Source organism: Ornithorhynchus anatinus, chromosome 4 (assembly GCF_004115215.2).
Source record: "Ornithorhynchus anatinus isolate Pmale09 chromosome 4, mOrnAna1.pri.v4, whole genome shotgun sequence".
Classification (NCBI taxonomy): Eukaryota; Metazoa; Chordata; class Mammalia; order Monotremata; family Ornithorhynchidae; genus Ornithorhynchus; species Ornithorhynchus anatinus.
Window position 1 is genome coordinate 134,933,249 of NC_041731.1, and position 22,207 is coordinate 134,955,455.

The following is a 22,207-nucleotide window of genomic DNA, read 5'->3' on the forward strand; positions in this document are numbered from 1 at the left end:
AGTCAGATTGTCCCACGTGGGGCTCACATTTCTTAATCCCCATTTTTACAGATGAGGTAGCTGAGGCACAGAGAAGTTAAGTGACTTGCCCAAGGTCACACAGCAGACAGTTGGCGGAGTCTGGATTAGAACCCATGACCTCTGACTCCCAAGCCCATGCTCTTTCCACTAAGTCACGCTGCTTCTCTACGTGTATATATATATTCCGTTATATTGTGTTATATGTATAACACAATATAACGGAATCTAAAATGGAATCTAATCCCAACTCCGCCACCTGTCTGCTGTGTGACCTTGGGCAAGTCACTTAACTTCTCTGGCACTCAGTTCCCTCATCTGTAAAATGGGGATGAAGATTGCGAGCCCCACGTGGGACAACCAGATACCTTGTATCTACCCCAGCGCTTAGAACGTAGAAAGCACTTATCAAATACCCTTGTCATTATTATTATTATTATTATTATAATCCCGATTAGACTGTAAACCCATCAAAGGGCAGGGACTGTCTCTATCTGTTACTGATTTGTATATTCCAAGTGCTTAGTACAGTGCTCTGCACATAGTAAGCGCTCAATAAATACTACTGAATGAATTATTATTATTATGTTTCCTGCTCACAATGAGCTTACAGTCTAGAGGGGGAGAATTCAATTCAGTCATATTTATTGAGCGCTTACTGTGTGGAGAGCACTGTATTAAGCACTTGGGAGAGGACAGGAAAACAATATAACAGATACATTCCCTGCCCGCAACAAGCTTACAGTCTAGAGGCAGAGACAGACATTAATGTGAATACATAAATTATGAAGACGTACACAAGTGCTGTGGGCCTGGGAGGGTGGGGAATGAAGGGAGCAAGTCAGGGAGACAAAAGGGAGTGGAAAAAGAGGAAATGAGTGCTTGATCAGGGAAGACCTCTTGGAAAAGATGTACCTTCAATATGGGGGGCGAGTAATTGTCCGTCAGATATTAAAAAGGAGGGCGTTCCAGGCCAGAGGCAGAACGTGGGCGAGAGGTTGGCGGCAAGAGAGACAAGATTGAGGTACAGTGAGTGGGTTGGCATTAGAGGAGCGGAGTGTGCTGGCTGGGTTGTCGTAGTAGAGTAGCGAGGTGAGATAAGAGGGGGCAAGCGGATGGACGGCTTTAAAGCCGGTGGCGAGGAATTCCCGGATCTGCCACTTGGCAGCTGTGTGACTGTGGGCAAGTCACTTCACTTCTCTGTGCCTCAGTTCCCTCATCTGTAAAATGGGAATTAAAACTATGAGCCCTATGTGGGACAACCTGATCACCTTGTATCCCCCCTGCGCTTAGAACAGGGCTTTGCACATAGTAAGCACTTAAACAAGTACCACCATTATTATTATTATTACCACCAATTGCACCTGCCGTGGGGATTATTAATAATAATAATAATTATCATTATGGTATTTGGTAAGCGTTTACTATGTGCCAAGCACTGTTCTAAGTAATGGGGTAGCGACAGAGTAATCAGGTGTTCCTATGTGGGCTCACAGTTTTGATCCCCATTTTTCCAGATGAGGTAACTGAGGCACAGGGAAGTTAAGTGGCTTGCCCAAGGTCCCACAGCAGACAAGTGGGGGAGCCGGGATTAGAACCCACATTCTCTGACTCCCAAGCCCGAGCTCTTTCCACCAAGCCACTGGCTACTGTTCCCCTAGTTTGGAATTGCAGGACATGTGATTCCACAAGGTCAGTGCCAGCTGAGCAATCTTTCACTTGCCTCCCGGGAGATTGCTGGGCAGAGGGAGAGGGGGGACAGCTAGGCACACGGCCCCTTCCTTCAACTCTCTGGCGCCATAAGCCCTCATCGCCCGGGGCACCAAAACTGCTGCTGCCGTCACGGCAGGATGGCATCACCCTCGTCATCATCAGTGTCGTCATCAAAGGTATTTATTGAGCGCTTACTGTGCGCAGAGCACTGTCCCAGGAGCTTGGGAGAGAACAACAGAATTAGCTGCCACGTCGATGATGATGATGGTACTTGTTAATAATAATAACGATAATGGTGGTATTTGTTAAGCACTTACTATGTGCCAAGCACTACTCTAAGCGCTGGGGTAGATACAAGGTTATCAGGTTGTCCCATGTGGGGCTCACAGTCTTAGTCCCCATTTTACAGATGAGGGAACTGAGGTCTAGAGAAGTGAAGTGACTTGCCCAAAGTCACACAGCTGACAAGTGGCAGAGCCAGGATCAGAACCTACAACCTCTGACTCCCAAGACTGTGTTCTTTCCACTAAGCCACACTGCTTCCCTAATAGTAATTAGAATTAAAAATATTATTTATTATAAGTAATAATATAGTATTTGTTCAGCAGTTACTGTGTGCCAAGAACTGTTTGTGGCTCAGTGGAAAGAGCCTGGGCTTGGGAGTCAGAGGTCATGGGTTCGAATCCCTGCTCTGCCATTTGTCAGCTGTGTGCCTCAGTTACCTCATCTGTAAAATGGGATTAACTGTGAGCCTCACGTGGGACAACCCGATTACCCTGTATCTATCCCAGTGCTTAGAACAGTGCTCTGGACATAGTAAGTGCTTAACAAATACCAAATACCAACTGTTCTAAGTGCTGGGGTAGATAAAAGGTAATCAGGTAGTCCCACGTGGAGCTCACAGTCTTAATCCCCGTTTTCCAGATGAGGTCACTGAGGCCCAAAGAAGTGAAGTAAGTGACTTGCCAAGGTCACACAGCAGACAAGTGTCAGAGTCGAGATTAGAACCCACATTCACTGACTCTCAAGGCCGGGCTCTTGCCACTAGACCCACAGAATTATCTTGTATCTATATTTATAGCTTGATGTATAGCTAAATATAGATATGTAGGTGTATAGATAGATAATTAGAGATAAGTAGATAAAGAGGTAGATATAGAGATATATAGACCTCCAGCTCTTAGTATGGTGCTTGGCACATAGTAAGCGCTTAACCAATACCACAGTTTTTATTATTATAATTGGTCTCTGCCCCCAAGGAGCTCACAGTCTAGCAGGGAACACCAACATTAAAATAAATTCCAAGTAAGAGGAAGCAGCAGAGTGTAGAGCTGTGGACAGCAGTGCTCAGGGAAGGCATGAGTAACAGAAGCACTTAGATGGTACAGAAATCTGTCGCTGACAAAATTGGCAGTTTCCAGCTTCAGTGAAATCAATCAGTGCTATTTACTGAGCTCTTATTTGTGTGCAGAGCAGTATACTAAGTGCTTAATAATAACAATAATGCTTGCGGTATTTGTTAAGCACTTACTATGTGCCGGCCACTGTATTAAGCGCTGGGGTGGATACAATAAAATGGGGTCGGACCCAGTCCCTGTCCCTTGTGGCGCTCACAGTCTCAAACCCCACTTTACAGATGAGGTAACTGAAGCTCAGAGAAGTGAAATGTTAGCCTGTGAGCCCGTCCATGGGCAGGGATTGTCTCTATCTGTGGCTGAATCGTACATTCCAAGAGCTTAGTACAGTGCTCTGCACATAGTGCTCAAGTGCTCAATAAATACTATTGAATGATTGAATGAATGAAGTGACTTGCCTGAGGCCATACAGTAAACAGGTTGGGGAGCTGGGATTAGAACCCATGACCTTGTGACTCCCAGGCCCTTGCTCTAGCCATTATGTCATACTGCCTCCCATGTGCTGCTTCCCAAGTACCGCTTGGGAGAACGCAGTACAGCAGAGTTGGTAGACAAGTTCCCCACCCACAATGACCTTCCCGTCTCCCCAGGATGTCCTCCTAATACGTTCCTGGTTACAGAATGGGCATGACCTACGAGTTTTCTCTGTTAATCCAGACCTTTGTGCCCGAGGTGTGCTCAGAGCAGAACTGACCCATCAATAAACGCTATTTATTGAGCGCTTTCTGTGGGCAGAGAGCCGTACTGAGCCTCTCTCGTTTGTGCAGATCCTCCCGAGTGGGTCCCCGACGAAGTCTGCAGCTACTGCACGGCCTGCAAGGCTCCGTTCACGGTCATCCGCCGGAAGCACCACTGTCGGAGCTGTGGCAAGGTGAGGAGCGCGGGGGGACCGGGGACTTCGACTGGAAGCCGGGTGGAGGCGGAGCCCCTACAAAAACGTTCAGCCCACATTTCTCCGCTCCTCAAAAACCTCCCAGGGTTGCCCATCCACCTGCACATCGAACAGAAAATCCTCACTTTCGGCTTTAATGCACTCAATCCCCTTGCCCCCTCCTACCTCACCTTGCTACTCTCGTACTTCACCCCAGCCCGCACACTCCGCTCCTCTAATGCCAACCTCCTCACTGAGCCTCCATCTCGATTATCTCTCCGCCGACCCCTCACCCACATCCTCCCTCTGACCTGGAACTCCCTCCCTCCTCAAATCCCACAGTGATTCTCCCCCGCTTCAAAGCCTTGTGGAAGGCCCATCTCCTCCAAGAGGCCTTCCCTGACTACGTCCTCCTTTCCTCTTCTCCCACTCCCTTCTGCATCACCCTGACTTGCTCCTTTTATTCATTCCCCCCTCCCAGCCCCACAGCACTTATGTCCATATCCATCATTCATTTGTTTATATTAATGTCTTTCTCCCCTTGTAGACTGTAAGCTCGTTGTGGGTGGGGAATGTGTCTATTCATTGTCATATTGTACTCTCCAAAGCGCATAGTATGGTGCTCTGCACACCGTAAGCACTCGATAAATACGATCGAATGAATGAATGGGTCAGGGGAACTCATTCTCCCCTCCTGGTAGGGACTGAGATGCTCCCGGCAGCGGTCTGAGGAGGAGGGGCAGGATCCTGGTCCATGCAGAGCGGAAAATGGGCACAGACCCCTCCAGCTGCAGCAGCTGAGAACCCGCCAAGGCCCCAGGATTCCACAGGGAAATTCCTCGTGTCTTTTCTGAAGACACCACCCCATGACATAGACCCAAACTCCAAGACACGGTCAGCCAGTCATCCTATTTATTGAACACTTACTTGTATGTAGAATACTGTACTAACTTCTGGGGAGAATACACTATAATAGTAAAACGGACACATTCCCTGCCACAGCGAGCTTACAGTCTAGAGGGGGAGGCGGACATTAAAATAGGCACATAAATACATGACAGATGTGGACACGAGTGTTGTGGGGCTGGGAGGGGGAAAGAATAAAGGGAGCAAGTCAATGGCACAGAAAGGAGAGGGAGAAGAGGAAAGGGGGACTTAGGGAAGGCCTCTTGGAGAAGATGGATCTTTAAAAAGGCTTTGAAGTGGGGGAAGAGTCATTGTCTGTGGGATTTGAGGAGGGAGAGTGTTCCAGGCCAGAGGCAGGAGATGGGCGGCGGTGAGATAGTTGAAATCGAGGTACAGTGAGTAAATTGGCATTAGAGGAGTGAAGTGTGCGGGCTGGGTTAGAGTAGAAGAGTAGCCAGGGGAGGTAAGAGAAAGCAAGGGGATTGAGGGCTTGAAATTCAACTCCCTGGGGTCCGAGTTTGCCGGGGGAAGGCTGGACCAAGGCAGAAGGGATTTTGGTCCAGTCAGTCAATCAGTCATATTGATAGAGTGCTTACTGTTTGCAGAGCACTCTGCTAAGCGCTTGGGAGAGTATAACAGTAAACAGACACATTCCCTGCCCACAACGACCTTACAGTCTACAGGGGGAGACAGGCATCAATATAAATAAATACAATTACAGATATGGACATATCTAGGAGGGAAGCCAGAGAAGTAGCCACCTCGGGTGGCCACGTGTAGGGAGCCTTGGGAAACTGGGAGAATTTGCAACTCAAACCGAATGGCCCCATTTGTGGGGACCTGGGAAGGGACATAGGGGGGCTGTGGAACAAGGGAATACCGGGCCCCACCCCCGAGACACATCCTAGGCTTGGATGGATGAACTCCATGGCGCAGTGGATGGAGCCTGGGCCTGGGAGTCAGAAAGTCATGGGTTCTAATCCATGTCTGCTGTGTGAACTTGGGTAAGTCACTGCAACTTCTCTGGGCCTCAGTTCCCTCATCTGTAAAATGGGGATTGAGCCCGTGAGCCCCACTTGGGACAGGGACTGTGCCCAACCCGATTTGCTTGTATCCGCCCCAGCGCTTAGAGCAGTGCCTGGCACTTAGTAAGCTCTTAACAAATACCATCGTTATTATTAAGTCACTGCACAGTGCATCGAAGAAGGGCGACTGGGCGGGTGAACAACACTGTGGGGCTGTGTGTTTGTGTCGTGATTGTGTGTGGGTCTATGTGTGTTTCAGATTTTCTGCTCCCGCTGCTCTTCTCATTCAGCTCCTCTACCTCGCTACGGCCAGATGAAACCAGTCCGCGTTTGCACTCACTGTTACATGTTCCACGTCACGCCCTTCTACAGCGACAAAGCCGGCGGCGTCTGACCCCGGGACCGAGGGACTCGTAGCCAGGTGGCTGGCCGCAGCCCACGCCCGGGACCGGCGTGGAGGAAGACCGGGGGTGGGGATGGGGGGGCGGGGGAGGGGCCGTGGGGGGGCGGGGAGGGCGGGGAAGGGTGAGGAGGCTCAGCACACCCATCGCTCTCCATTTCGTACCGGTGGTTTTTCTTGCATTTTCCTGAGCTGCCGACAGGGAAGACGGAGAACCCCCAGGCCTTCCCAGTCTGCCGGAATTCCCAGGCGCGGGACAAGGCCGTTCCCCCGGAAGAGCGTGCAGCGGTCGCAGAGGCACCGCTGCTTGGCCCACGACCCGGGGGCGAAGAGCCAAGTCATCCCTCAGAGAACTGGGGCCGACTGTCCACCTCCTGGCACTCACGGGTTTCCTGGGGCTTCCCACGAGCATTGCGCTTCCCCACTCCGTTCACACGCGTACACGTTCCTCCGGTGGTGGCCGGCGAAGCATCCGCCTCGGCCTGCTCCTCTCTGACAGGAGAAAGCCCTCCTCGAGCTGCAGTCTCCGGAGCTGAAGTCCCAGGAGCTGGAGTCCCTGGAGCTGAAGTGCTGAGAGCTGAAGTCCCAGGAGCTGGAGCCCAGAAGCCGGAGTTCCTGGAGCTGAAGTCCTAGGAACTGGAGTCCCGGAAGGCGAAGGTTTCTGTGGCCTCTGGCTTTCCCCCACCAAGCAATAACGCCGAGGCCTTCTCAGAATTCATTCCGGGCCTTCCAGCTTGGAGTCCCGCTCCGCAGCTTGGGGCGGAGGGTCACCCGGTATCCTTCCCTCCGGCGCCCAGCCGACGAAACCCCAACCCCACGTGCGAGACCGATTCCTTGGCCGCACAGACGACGCTGACGGCCTTTCCGCACGGAATGCATCCCCAGGAGGAGGAGGAGGAGGAGCAACTGGGAGGAGGGAAAAGTCCAGCGGGATTCATTCTCATTTGGGAACCGGTTTTCGGGACGAGGACAGAATGGATATACCGGACCGCTTCCGAGTTGCGTTTTTTTTCCAAACCAAAAATGTTCCAAGAGGCAAACGTTCAGGCTGTCGATTTTTATGCAACAGGTCCTACCCAGTGACCGGTCCGTCTCCGCTCTAAATCCCCTTTCCCCCCACCCCCCCGCCACCCCGAAGTCTGATTTCGTAAATAACCTCTCCTTTGCTCCCGATCGGAAGCGCTGGAGAGATAGGCGTCCGCTGCTTAAGTCCAGGCAAGTGGGCTTGCCGATCCTCATGGGGGCCACCGGGAGAGGTTGTTCTCAGCCAGCCAGGTTGGCCGTGCCTCGGGGCGGGCCCTCCTGTCCGTCTCCCAGGTTCCCAGAGAGGATTTCTAGATGAGAGATGGGGCGGCCCAGTGGGCGCTAAGGGGTTGATTGAGCTGTCCCCCCAGGCCTAACCCTCCTCGCTACCCCTGACCACTCCCACCCGCCCCCGCCCGCTGTGTCCGGCCGACCCCGACCCCTGCCGCAGCCCCCAACCACCTCCCTCGCTGCCCCCCGACACCTCCCGCCGGTTCCTCGCGGAGAGGGTCGTGCCCCATAGACCCCAGCGCCCCCAGCTTCGAAGGGTTCCCCGGAGGCACCGAGACGCCCGGCCGGACAGCTCGGGCCAGGGGAGCGGCTCCGGGAGCCCGGAGCGGGTCTGTCCGTCTGTCTGTCCACCTGGCCCCCCGCTCCCGCTCAGCCCCCAGGACACGGGGGTGGGGGCGGGGGGAGCTGGACGGGTATTTATTCAGGCTTAAATCTCAGGCTTCACATTGCAATGGTGATTGCAGTTTTATTTTTAGAAAGACAACCGACCTGATGCTTCTTTTATAGGGGAGAGATTCCGCGAGACTTCATTGTGAAGAAAACCGGCACAAGGTTGCTTCTCTGAAAGAGTAATCTTATTTAATGGATGGAATATTATTTATTCAAGCTTATTTTTATTTTGTAAAGGCTGTATTTCAAAGTCATTTCCATAAATATGATATTTAAGGATCTCAGAAGCTTTAGTTTCTTATGTAAATACAAACCCCTATTTCTCTTACTGAAAAGCACAATGACTATATATATATACACATATATATATATATATGTATATATATATCATCTCTCGGTACTGATATGCACTGGCCTCAAGGTGGGCTTCCTTCTAATAATCTCTTCAGGTGATTAAAATGCCAGGACTTTCTACTCCCCCCCAGTGCGCGTTTGCTTGCTGTTTCCTTGATTTGTCTGCTCGCACCAGCTGGACCCAACACTTGCGCCCTCCCCACTTCGTACCATCTGGGCTGGAGGATGACAGGGAGAGAGCACTTAGCACAGTGCCCCGCACCCAGTGAGTTCTCAGTAAATGCCACTGATGGATTGATTGAACATCTGTGTTTGGCCTGGTCAGTGCTGTTCACTCCCAGGTTGAACATACCAGTGGCCTATTGGAGAGAGCCCGGGCCGGGGAGTCAGGAGGACCTGGGTTCTAATTCTGGCTCTGCCACTTGTCTGCTGGGTGACTTTGGAAAATCGCTTCATTTCTCTCTGCCTCATTTACCTCATCTGTAAAATGTGAGTTCAGTTCCTGTTGTCCCTCCTACTTGGACAGTGAGCCCCATGTGGGACAGGGACGGTGGCCAACCTGATTACCTTGTATCTACCCCAGAGCTTAGAACAGCTCATCGAGGGCAGGGAATATAATAATAATGATAGCATTTATTAAGCGCTTACTATGTGCAAAGCACTGTTCTAAGAGCTGGGGAGGATACAAGGTGATCAGGTTGCCCCATGAGGCCTCATAGTCTCACTCCCCATTTTACAGATGAGGTAACTAAGGCACAGAGCAGTTAAGTGACTTCCCCAAAGTCACACAGCTGACAAGCGGCAGAGCTGGGATTAGAACCCATGACCTCTGACTCCCAAGCCTGCGCTCTTTCCACTGAGCCATGCTGCTTCTCTAATATGTCCATTATTGTTTTATTTCCTCTTCCAAGCCCTTAGTACACTGCTCACAGTAAGCGCTCAATAAATACGATTGACTGAGGAACAACAACAACTCAAAAGGCAAGCCGAATATCCTGCTTCCTTCTGTTGTAGTCAACTTGCAGGTGCCCCTGCCATGGAGGAGCCAGCTGAGAAATGATAGTAGGGGAGGAGAAGGGAGAGATCCAAGCAAAGGCTGCCTCACACCAGAATCTTCCCTTCACCGAGCTGGGGCCTCCCTCCCACTTGTCCCCAAGGGCCCACAGACCTCTGAGCTCAGGGAAGCCACAGTTCAGTGTGGCTTTCCTCCCCCCCCCCATCCTCTTCTCAGTGCTTGGCACATAGTAATCGCTTAACAAATACCATAATTAATAATAATAATAGTAATGTTGGTATTTGTTAAGCGCTTACTATGTGCAGAGCACCGTTCTAAGCGCTGGGGGAGATACAGGGTCATCAGGTTGTCCCACATGAGGCTCACAGTCTTCATCCCCATTTTCCAGATGAGGGAACTGAGGCACAGAGAAGTGAAGTGAGTTGCCCACAGTCACACAGCTGACAAGTGGCAGAGCAGGGATTCGAACCCAGGACCTCTGAGTCCCAAGCCTGATCTCTTTCCACTGAACCACGCTGCTTCTCTGAATAATTAGAGATAATCAGAGAGAGGTTAATTATCCTCTCTCCTCTGCCCACCCCTCTTTCTTCCTCTCCCTCTTCTTCATCTTGTCTTTTTCTCTCCTCTTCCCTCATCCCCTCTGCCCCACACTTCCCCAACCTCTTCTGCCCCGAGCCTACTTTTACAGTCCCCTTCCTTCCCTCTCCCTCCCTCCCCAGCCTTAATCTACAGCTGGGTTAGCCTCAGGAGCCTCATAGCCACCCTAGTGTTTGGGGGGCCTAGGAGGGGGTTGTCAGCTGCTGGTCTGGGGCCGTGTCGTGGCCCTCAGGTGCACCCCGCTTCCCAGTCCTCAGCCCTGGGCTCACTGGGTCCCCAAGTCAGGGCCTGCTGAGAGCGAGGCGGAAGATCCCGGAGCCCGTGGAGAGGCCGGGCGGGGCGAATCCTGCACGTGGGCAACGCGATTGAGTCTCTCAAGGGGGCAGTGGGGAAGGCCGGCCAGGCCGGACACCTGGGCAAGGGGGACCTGGGCAGTTTGGATGGAAGGAAACGGGGGGGTGAGGACAAACCAGAGGCCTAGCGGCACCGGAGCCTGGGTGGGCCGAGTCCAGTTCAGATAGAGAAGCAGCGTGGCTCAGTGGAAAGAGCACGGGCTTTGGAGTCAGGGCTCATGAGTTCGAATCCCAGCTCTGCCACTTGTCGGCTGTGTGACTATGGGCAAGTCACTTAACTTCTCTGTGCCTCAGTTCCCTCATCTGTAAAATGGGGATTAAGACTGTGAGCCCCACGTGGGACAACCTGATTCCCCTATATCTACCCCAGTGCTTAGAACAGTGCTCGGCACAACAGCGTGGCGCAGTGGAAAGAGCACGGGCTTTGGAGTCAGGGCTCATGAGTTCGAATCCCAGCTCTGCCACTTGTCAGCTGTGTGACTGTGAGCAAGTCACTTAACTTCTCTGTGCCTCAGTTCCCTCATCTGTAAAATGGGGATTAAGACTGTGAGCCCCACGTGGGACAACCTGATTCCCCTGTGTCTACCCCAGCGCTTAGAACAGTGCTCTGCACATAGTAAGCGCTTAACAAATACCAACATTATTATTATTATTATTAGTAAGCGCTTAACAAATACCAACATTATTATTATTATTATTATAACCTAGAGTCTGTTAATTCTGGGTGAAAACTGGCTGTCTGTGGGACTAAGGGGCTATAAAGAAGCTTGCCCTGGGCAGGAATGTGTTAGCCTCCTTCCGTCATCCACTGTCTGCTGGACCTTGGCTAGGAGCGGTGGTCAGAGACTGGCATACGCTCATCCCCAATAATAGGGCCGGTTGGCACCATCAACTGAGCACCTCCAGCCTGGTAGTGCCGCGCCCCGACCCTCCTCCGGCCAACAGCCCTCCGCCCCACCACCCCAGGTTGGAGGCTCAGTGCCCTTTGCCCCACTGGGCCGACGTGCAGGTGCCCGAAATCAGGCCCGATAGCCCCGCTGCTGCGAAAAGGGCCGAGGTCGGCCGGCCAATGCCCGGAGCCACTGGGCTCCCACTCACGTTTCACCATAGTTCACCAGTGTGAGGTATCTTCTTAGCAACATTCCCATTCATTCATTTGATTCTCTTAAGTGCTTACTGTGTGCGGAGCACTGTACTAAGCGCTCCATCCCTGCCTCGCCCTGTCCCACCACCTGCCACCCACCCCGTTCTACAGCCGGATGCAGGGAATGAGCGTCTCCCCGCTGGTTCTCTGAGAGACGAGGACTGTGTTCAAACTGTTTTTTTGTCTTTGTTTTTGTTTTTTTGTGGTATTTATTAAGCACGGGGGTTAATACAAACTACTGCAGCTGGACACTGCCCACATCCCACCTGAAGCTCGCAGTCTCAATCTCCATTTTACAGATGAGGTGATTGAGGCCCAGAGAGGTGAAATGACTTGCATAAAGTCACACAGCAGACATATGACAGAGTGGAATTAGAACCCAGGTCCTTCTGACTCCCAGGCCCGGGCTCTATCTTGTACCTGGCACTTTAGTTCAGTGCTCGGCACATAGTAAGTGCTTAATAAATATCACAATTATTACTGTCATTATTATTATTGTTACTATTATCTGTTCCCCCTCTCCATCTTCTTCTGCGAATCCCCTGCCAAGGAGTGAAAAAACTCTTTTTTGGCTCTAACAGGGCTTGGCTGGGCCTGCCACCCAGTGGCAAAATGCTGGAATCAATCGATAGTATTGATTGAGCACTTAATCTCTGCGAAGCACTGTAGTAAGCGCTAGTATAGTAGAGTTTGGAGACACCTTCCCCGCCCATAACAAAGTTACAGTCGAGCGGGAGGAAGAGACGTTAATATAAATAAATGAATTACAGATGTGAATTACATAAGTGCCTGGGAGCTGAGGGAGGGGTGAATAAAAAGGCGTAAATCGAAGTGCCAGGGCGACGCAGAAGGGAGAGGGAAGAGAGGAAATGGGGGCTTAGTGAAAGACGATTGGAAGAGATGTGATTTTAAAAAGAGTTTGAAGATGGGGAGAGCGGTGGCCTGTCAGATGTGAAGGGGGAGGGAGGTCCGGGCCAGAGGCACGATGTGGGCGAGAGGCCAGCGGCGAGAGAGAAGAGATCGAGGTACATTGAGTAGTTGGTATTACAGGAACAAAGTGTGTGGACGGGTTGCAGTAGTAAATCAGAGGTAAACTTGTAAGCTGTCAGGGAGGCACCTGGAGAGTCTCCAGTCCTCAACCGGTCGCTGCTACGGGAGGGAGAGTCAAGCCGAGGTCCCTCCGTGCCATTCCGAGCTTGGGCAGTGGCTAGCGAGTGGAAGGCAATCTCTCCTACAAGTCAAAACTCCCCCGTGCTGGGCAGCGTGGAGGTGGAGACACGAGTTTATTGTGCGGAAGGAGGCGATGGTCAACCGCTTCCGGATTTTTACCAAGAAAACTCTCTGGATCCACCACCAGGACGATTGCAGATGGAAGTGGGACGTTCTGGGAGAGATGCGTCCATGGCGTCCCTAAGGATCAGAGATGACTCGACAGCATAAGACAAAATTGTACGGGGTAAGGTGTTTGTGTGCTTTTCAGCTGGTAGGAAGGAGATTCTGTTCAAATGGCCCTGTTTATTGTTGTTTTGTATTAAACCAAGTGCTTAGTACAGTGGCCTGCGCACAGTAAGAGCTCAATAAATATGATTGAATGAATTAATGGATGAATGAAATGAAAGGTGGAGGTGGAGGAGCAAACCACTGGAGGTTCTTGAGGAAAGGGGAAACGTGGACTGAAGAGTTTTTTTAGAAAAATGATCCAGGCAGCAGAGTTAAGTCTGGCCTGGAATGGGGAGAGAAGGGAGGCAGGGAGGTCAGCAAGGAGGCTGACGCAGTAGTCAAGGCGAGATAGGATAAGTGCTTGGATTAATATGGTAGCTGTTTGGATGAAGAGGAAAAGATGGATTTTAGTGGTGTTCATTCCTTCAGTCGTATTTATTGAGTGCTAACTGTGTGCAGAGCACTGTACTAAGCGTGTGAAGGTGGAATCAATGGAATTGGAATTTAGTGATAGATTAAATATGTGGGTTGCATGAGAGTGAGATGTGTCAAGGATAACGCGAAGGTTGCAGGCTTGTGAGACAGGAAGGATGATGATGCTGTCTAAAGTGATGGGAATAATAATTGTGGTATTTGTTAAGCACTTGCTTTTTGCCAGGCACTGTATTGGGGTGGATACAAGACACTTAGGTTGGACACAATCCATGTCCCACGTGGGGCTCACAGTCTCAATCTCCATTTTTCAGATGAGGTAATTGAGGCCTAGAGAAGTAAGGTGAATTACCCAAGGTCACACAGCAGACAAGTGGCAGATCCGGGATTAGAACCCACACCCTTCTGATTCCCAGGCCCGTGCTCTATCCGTTCTGTCATGCATGGGGAGGGCAGGATTTGGGTGGAAAAATGAGGAGTTCTGTGTTGGGAATGTTAAGCTTGAAGTGCAGCATGGCATAGTGGATAGAGCACAGGCCTGGGAGTCAGAAGGACCAGAGTTCTAATCCTGCCTCTGCCACTTGTCTGCTGTTTGACCGTGGCAATTCACTTAACTTCTCTGTGCCTCAGGTACTTCATCCGTAAAATGGGATTAAGACTGTAGGCCCCATGTGGGACATGGACTGAGTCCAAACCGATTAGCTTGTATCTACTTCAGTGCTTATTACGGTACCTGGCACGTAATAAGTGCTTAACGAATACCATAAAAAGGGGGGGTTGGTGGGAAATACAACTAAGGATGTTCTGAAGGCAGGAGGAAATGAGAGATGGCATAGGATAGAGGTCAGGGCTGGAGATGTAAATTTAGGAATCATCCACATAGAGATGATAGTTGAAGCCAAGTTCGCCAAGGAGTGGAGGGAGATGGAGAAGAGAAGGGGGACCCAGAACTGAACCCTGAGAGACCCCCACAGTTAGGGGGTGGGAGGCAGAGGAGGAGCCTGCGAAGGAGATGGAGTATGAGCGGCCAGAGAGATAGGAGGAGAACCGAGAGAGGAAAGTGTCAGTGAAGTGAAGGTTGGATAGTCTGTGCAGGAGAAGAGGGTAGTCGACAGTGTCACAGGCAGCCGAGAGGAGGATTGGGTTGGAGTAGGGGCGTGGTATTTGTGATAAAGGAAAACAACAGTGACCTTGGGTCACTTTCTGTGGAATGATGGGGACCGAAACCAGATTGGAAGGGCTTGAGGAGAGATTAGAGAAGAAGTTGGGGCAGTGGATGAAGACAACTCACTCAAGGAGTTTGGAGAGGAATGGTAGGAGGGAGATGGGGCCATAAATGGAGGAAGATGTGAGAAACTGTGAGCCGTGAGATCATGCTGCAGAGAAGCAGCGTGGCTCAGTGGAAAGAGCCTGGGCTTGGGAGTCAGAGGTTATGAGTTTGAATCCCGGCTCTGTCACTTGACAGCTGGGTGACTGTAAGCAAGTCACTTAACTTCTCTGTGCCTCAGTTCCCTCATCTGTAAAACGGGGATTAACTGTGAGCCTCACCTGGGACAACTTGATGACCCTGTATCTCCCCCAGTGCTTAGAACTGTGCTCTGCACCTAGTAAGCGCTTAACAAATACCAACGTTATTATTATTCCTATCATGGAGGATTTTTTTTCAGGATAGGGGCAACGTGGGCATGTTTGAAAGCAGTGGGAAAGAAGCCATTGGAGGGTGAACAGTTACAGCTAACCGAGATGACACTTCGGACTCTCCCCAAATCTATCATTCTTCTCCCTTCCTTTCCTCCTCCCTGCAGAACCCTCCCATCCTAGAGTCTTCTGGGGCTGTGGATTTGGGAGCACTTTCAGACTTGGACAGGCCAGAAAAGCCGGTAGGGAAGCGGGGAGGGTGCAAGAAAGACCTGGACCCCCTGGGCCCCTGGGTCACCACTGGCACCCACCAGCCTGGGCTCTGACTTGGACTTCCCCTCCCCCTCAAATGTCGCCTGCCTCCTCTGGGGCCCGGCCACCAAATGATAAATGCTCCAAATGATAATCCAAAAGATAATGATAACCCCAGCTCCGTCACTTGAGAGCCATGTAACCTAGGGCAAGTCACAACTTCTCTGTGCCTCAGTTCCCTCATCTGTAAAATGGGGATGAAGACTGTGAACCCCAGGTGGGACAACCTGATTATCTCGTATCTACCCCAGTGCTTAGAATGGTGCTTGGCACATAGTAAGCGCTTAACAAACACCATCATTATTATCGTTTAGACCGTGAGCCCGTCACTGGGCAGGGATTGTCTCTATCTGTTGCCGAATTGTACATTCCAAGCGCTTAGTACAGTGTTCTGCACATAGTAAGTGCTCAATAAATACTATTGAATGAATGAAGAGAATAATGCGTGCCTCAGTGGAAAGAGCACGGGCTTGGGAGTCAGAGATCATGGGTTCGAATCCATTTCTCCGCTGTGTGACTGTGGGTGAGTCACTTACCTTCTCTGTTACCTCATCTGTAAAATGAGGGTGAACACTGTGAGCCTCACGAGGGAACAACCTGATTACCTTGTATCTAGAACAGTGCTCTGCACATAGTAAGCGCTTAACAAATACCAACATTATTATTATTATTATTATCATTATAAGGATAAGATTTATTAAGGACGTACTGAGTGGTGGGGTGGGATAGATCCGGGGTTCAAGGTAATCAGATGGGAAATGGACCCTGTCCTTCACTATGTCCAAACTGATTCGCAGGGTTCATGGTCTGAGAGGGAGGAAGGGGGGTTGGGGGAGAGGCAGAGAAGGAGGGAGGAAAATAGCGGGGAGTGAGGAAGGGAAGGAACGGGGAGGAAAGAGGAAAGAGAGAGGAAGAGAGAACAGGGGTCTTTTCCCTGTTTCCCACCTGGAAGAAACTGAGGCCCAGAGAGGATGCAAGATGTCAGCAGCACCCCCCTCCCCCACTCAGGTGAGCCCACACAGAACCACTGCCCAAAGGGAAGGGGCGTGAAGGAGACGCCATTTGTACATTATAAGCGCTTAGTACAGTGCTCTGCACATAGTAAGCACTCAATAAATACTATTGAATGAATGTGGAGGGAGGGGTGGGGAGAGACACCATTCATTCATTCATTCAATCAAATTTACTGAGCACTTACTGTGTGCAGAGCACTATACTAAGCTCTTGGGAAGTACAATACAGCGATAAAGACAAGCCCTAACCATAACGGGCTCACAGTCTAAAGTGGGGGAGCCTGGGGAGACCATACTGGGGGGCAAGGAGAGACCCTAGGCCAGGCAGACCATACTGGGGGTTGGAGAGAGGATGAGGGAGGCAGGGAGAGACACCAGGCCAGGTAGAGCGTGCTGGGGGGGGGGGTGGGGAGAGGTGGAAGGGGGCAGGGAGAGATACCAGGCCCTGCAGACCATCCTGGGGGCTGGGGAGAGGATGAGGAGGGCAGGGAGAGACGCCAGCCCGGGCAGACTTGTTAGGAACTTTGAACCGACAGGATTTGGTGATAGATTCAATATGTGTGTTGAATGAGAGAAGAATCAAGGATAATGCCATGGTTATGAGCTTGGAAAGCGTGGTGTAGTGGACAGAGAGCATGGACCTGGGAGTCAGAAGGTCATGGGTTCTAATCCCGGCTCTACCACTTGTCTGCTGTGTGACCTAGGGCAAGTCACTTCACTTCTCGGGGCATCAGTTACCTCATCTGTAAAATGGGGATTGAGACCGTGTGCCCCACATGGGGCAGGGACTGTGTCCAACCTGACTTGCTTGTATCCACCCCAGCGCTTAGTACAGTGCATGGCACATAGTAAGCACTTAACAAATGCCATCATTATTATTATTCAGGAAGAATGGTGGTGCTGATGGGAAAGTCAAGGAAAGGGCAGGGTTTGGGTGGGAAGATAACGAGTTCTGTTTTTGAGGTGACAGCAGGACCTCCAAGTAGAGATGTCTTGAAGGCAGGAGGAAATGTGAGACTGCAGAGAGAGAGAGAGATCAAGGCTGGAGATGGAGATTTAGGGATCATCTGCATAGAGGTGGTACATGAAGTCATGGGAGCAAACGAGTTCTCCAAGGGAGTGGGTGGAGATGGAGAATAGAAGGGGCCCCAGATCTGAACCTGAGGGACCGCCACAGTTAGGGGGTAGGAGGCAGAGGAAGAGCCTACTCAAGAGACTGAGAATTAGGAGCCAGAGAGTTAGGAGGAGAACCAGGAAAGGACAGTGTCAGGGAAGCCAAGGCCAGAAGAAGGGGATGATCGATGGGGTTGAAGGCAGCTGAGCGGTTGAGGAGGATTAGAATGGAGTAAAGGCCATTAGAGTTGGCAAGAAGGAGCTCACTGGTGACCTCTGAAAGGGTGGTTTCTGTGGAGCGATGGGAAGGAAGTCAGATTGGAGTGGGGTCAAGGAGAGAATGGGAGGAGAGGAAGTTGAGGGGGTAGGCAATTCGCTCAAGGAGTTTGGAGAGGAGTGGTAGGAGGGAGACGGGGTGATAACTGGAGGGAGCCGTGGGGTCGAGGGAAGGGTTTTTAGGATAGGGCCAACGTGGGCATGTTTGAAAGCAGTGGGGAAGAAGCCGTCGGAGAGCCAACGGTTGAAGATGGAAGTCAGGGAGGGAAGAAGGGAAGGGCAAATGTTTAGATAAGGGATGAAGGGGGCGGAGGGGTGGATTTTGAGAGAAGGCAGCTGGCCTCCTCTTGAGATACTGCTGGGAAAGATAAGAGGATTGAAGGAGGGGCAGGAGGAGGGAGGGACTGGGGAGGATCTGGGGAGATTTCAGGGAGATAACAACTGATACTTTTGATTTTCTCAATAAGGTAGGTGGCCTGGTCATTAGGGGAAGGAGATGGGGGAGACAGGGTGATGGGGGTTTGAGGTGGAAGTTAAACATCTGGAACAACTGGAGAGGACAATGAGCATCGGTATCAGTACGGATGGAGAAATAAATTTGACAGGCAGAGGAGAAGGCAGAGTTAAAGCGCGTAAGGATAAACTTGAAGTGGACGGGTTCGGCCTGCTATCGAGATTTCCACCAGCAGCGCTCTGCGGCTCATGCTCGGGACCGAAGGAAGCCCACTGTGGAAGTTATCTAGGATGGTGGGTTAGCAGCGTGGCTCACTGGAAAGAGCCCGGGCTTGGGAGTCAGAGGTCATGGGTTCTAATCCCCGCTCCGCCGCTTGTCAGCTGTGTCACTTTGGGCAAGTCACTTCACTTCTCTGGGCCTCAGTGACCTCATCTGTAAAATGGGGATGAAGACTGTGAGCCCCAAGTGGGACAACCTGATCACCTTGTATCCCCCCCGTGCTTAGAACAGTGTTTTGCACAAAGTAAGCACTTAACAAGTACCACTGTTATTATTATTATTTTTAGTGGTGCGAGATTGACTGAGGGATAGGGGAGTGAGTGAGTTGAGTTCAGTAGAGAGTGTGGACCTCCGATCTTTTGACCCGATCCAATTTTCTCAACGCATCTTGCCCCATTTAACCTCCCTTAGCCAAACTACCTTCTCTTGGGGACCGAACTGATAGGGGACGAGAACAGATTTGTAAGGAGGAGGTGTGTGGGAGAGAAGGCAGGTAAGGAGGTTGTGGACGGATGGAGGGGTTTCAAATTTGGCGAGGGTAGAGGATTGTGCAGTGGCTAGAGATGATGAGTTCGAGAGTGTGTCCAGGTAGGTGAATGGGTGAACTGGGGTGGAACTGCCCTCCCTCCTCACGTCCGCCAAACTAACTCTCTTCCCCCCTTCAAAGCCCTACTGAGAGCACACTTCCTCCAGGAGGCCTTCCCACACTGAGCCCCCCTTTCCCTCTGCTCCCCCTCTTCTCACCTCCCCCACCCCGTCCTCTGCTCCTCCCCCTTCCCCTCCTTTCAGCACTGTGCTCATTTGGATATATTATTTATTACCCTATTGATTTTGTTAATGAGGTGTACATCCCCTTGATTCTATTTATCTTGATGATGGTGTCTTGTTTTTATTTTGTTCTGTTCTGTTTTGCTGCCTGTCTGCCCCGTTTAGACTGTGAGCCCGTCACTGGGCAGGGACTGTCTCTATCTGTTGCCGAATTGTTCATTCAATAGTATTTATTGAGCGCTTACTATGTGCAGAGCACTGTACTAAGCGCTTGGGATGAACAAGTCGGCAACAGATAGAGACAGTCCCTGCCGTTTGACGGGCTTACAGTCTAATCGGGGGAGACGGACAGACAAGAATTGTCCATTCCAAGCGCTTAGTACAGTGCTCTGCACATAGTGAGCACTCAATAAATACTATTGAATGAATGAATGGAACATAAGGTCAATGGAATTGAGGAGTGATAGAAAGAAGGCAGTGAAAGAGTCGTCGGGAACAGTTAAGTGGCTATTAAAGTCCCCAAGGATCAATACAGGGATGGAGAGAGAAGGAATGTGAGAAAGGGTTCAAAATGGTTCGAAAAGTTGTAGGTGGGGCATGTCCTCTCTCAGATGCTTAATACAGTGCTCTGCACATGGTAAGCACTCAATCAATCTACAGTGCCTGGCACATAGAAAGCATTTAACAAATACCACAATTATTATTTTTATTACCACTTGTCTGCTGTGTGATCCTGGGGAAGTCACTTAACTTCTCTGTGCCTCAGTTACCTCATCTGTAAAATGAGGATTAGGATTATGAGCCCTACGTAGGGCATGGACTGTGTCCAACCTGATCAGTTTGTATCTATCCCAGTGCTTACTACAGTGCCTGGCACATAGTAAGCACTTAACAATATATCTATAATTGTTTTTATATTATTTGTATATTTGTATTGATGTCGGTCTCCCCCGCTCCCAGGCTGTGAGCCCCTTTTGGGCAGGGATTGTCAGTCTTTGTTGCTGTATTGTAATAATAATGATGATATTTGTTAAGTGAATACTATGTGCCAAGCACTATTGTAATCGCTGGTAGGTACAGGGTAATCAGGTTTTCCCACATGGGGCTCACACTTTTAATCCCCAATTTACAGATGAAGTCACTGAGGCACAGAGAAGTTAAGTGACTTGCCCAAGGTCACACAGCAGACAAGTGGCAGAGTCAGGACTAGAACTCAGGACCTTAGAGACTCCCAGCCCGGGCTTTTTCATTCATTCAGTCGCATTTATTGAGCACTTACTATGTGCAGAGCACTGTACTGAGCGCTTGGAAAGTACAATTCAGCAACAAAGAGAGACAATCCCTACTCAACAATGGATCACAGCAAACAAGAAGCAGCATGGCTCAGTGGAAAAAGCCTGGGCTTGGGAGTCAGAGGTCATGGGTTCTAATCCCAGCTCTGTCACTTGTCAGCTGTGTGACTTGGGATAAGTCACTTCACTTCTCTGGGCCTCAGTTCCCTCCTCTGTAAAATAGGGGACTGTGAGCCCCATGTGGGACAACCTGATCACCTTGTATCCTCCCCAATGCTTAGAACAATGCTTGGCACATAGTAAGCACTTAACAGATGCCATCATTACTCTGCCACCTGTCAGCTGTGTGACTTTGGGCAAGTCACTTCATTCTCTGGGCCTCAGTTACCTCATTTGTAAAAAGGGGATGAAGACTGTGAGCCCTACATGGGACAACCTGATTACCTTGTATCTTCCCCAGCGCTATTTGCCAAGCACGTAGTAAGCACTTAACAAATACCAACATTTTTATTATTATCATTATTATTATTATTACAAGGGGGAGACAGACAACAATACAAGTAGACAGGCATCAGTGCACTTTCCCAGGGGCTTAGTACGGTGCTCTGCACAATAAGCTTACTAAGTATGATTGAGTGAATTAACAATACCATCCCACGATGGTATTAACAAGACCGCGAGAAGCAGCGTGGCTCAGTAAGAAGAAGCGTGGCTCAATGGAAAGAGCCCGGGCTTGGGAGTGAGAGGTCATGGGTTCTAATCCCAGCTCTGTCACTTGTCAGCTGAGTGACTGTGGGCAAGTCACTTCACTTCTCTGTGCCTCAGTTCCTTCATCTGTAAAATGGGATGAAGACTGTGAGCCTCATGTGGGACAGCCTGATTACCCTGTATCTACCCCAGTGCCTAGAACAGTGCTCTGCACATAGTAAGCGCTTAACAAATACAAATACCAACATTCTCTGTGTCTCAGTTACCTCATCTGGACAATGGGAATGAAGACTGTGAGCCTCACGTGGGACAACCTGATGACCCTGTCTCTCCCCCAGCGCTTAGAACAGTGCTCTGCACATAGTAAGCGCTTAACAAATATCAACGTTATCATTATTATTATTATTATTAACACCCGATTAGACTGTGAGTCCATCACTGGGCAGGGAATGGATCTGTTGCCGAATTGTCCATTCCAAGCGCTTAGTACAGTGCTCTGCACATAGTGAGAGCTCCATAAATATGAATGAATGGATGGATGAATGAATGAATGAATGAATGAACGAACGAACGAACGAACGAACGAACGAACGAATTTTTACAACATGAATGATTGATTGAAAGGCGGTTTGGGGCCCCGGTGAGGTTTGGCGTTGCCATTTATCGTCGAGGCCACCAGAGGGCGCCGGCGCCGCACGGGAAAGCCGCGCCCCACGTGACCCCGGGCAGGCGGTGGGACGCGCTGACGTCACGCGCCCCGAGTGGCCCAGGCCTTAGTGGGCCTGTCAGTCATCACCGAAGCACATCAAGATACTAATAAATAATTATCATAATCATAATAATGGTGGTATTTGTTAAGCACTCACAATGTTCAGAGCACTGTTCCAAGCGCTGAGGGAGATACAGGGTCATCAGGTTGGAGGCTCTCAGTCTCCATCCCCATTTTCCAGATGAGGTCACTGAGGCC

The 22,207-nt window shown here is 50.5% G+C and overlaps 1 protein-coding gene across 2 annotated transcripts in view; it reads left to right on the plus strand.

Annotated features, from left to right (window-relative positions):
• The window catches only part of ZFYVE28 (zinc finger FYVE-type containing 28), a 158,440-nt gene extending 152,022 nt beyond the window's left edge, over positions 1–6,418 (plus strand). Inside the window, exons 12-14 of one of the 2 annotated variants that reach the window (XM_029064185.2) lie at positions 3,914–4,017; positions 4,719–4,911; positions 6,208–6,284. In XM_029064185.2, coding sequence (XP_028920018.1) covers positions 3,914–4,017; positions 4,719–4,871 — 257 coding nt within the window. In that variant the 3' untranslated portion in view covers positions 4,872–4,911; positions 6,208–6,284. Of the gene's footprint in view, positions 1–3,913; positions 4,018–4,718; positions 4,912–6,207 lie in introns of both variants that reach the window. The other variant, XM_029064186.2, reaches the window with a different exon arrangement.
• The last annotated feature ends 15,789 nt before the right edge of the window (positions 6,419–22,207 follow it).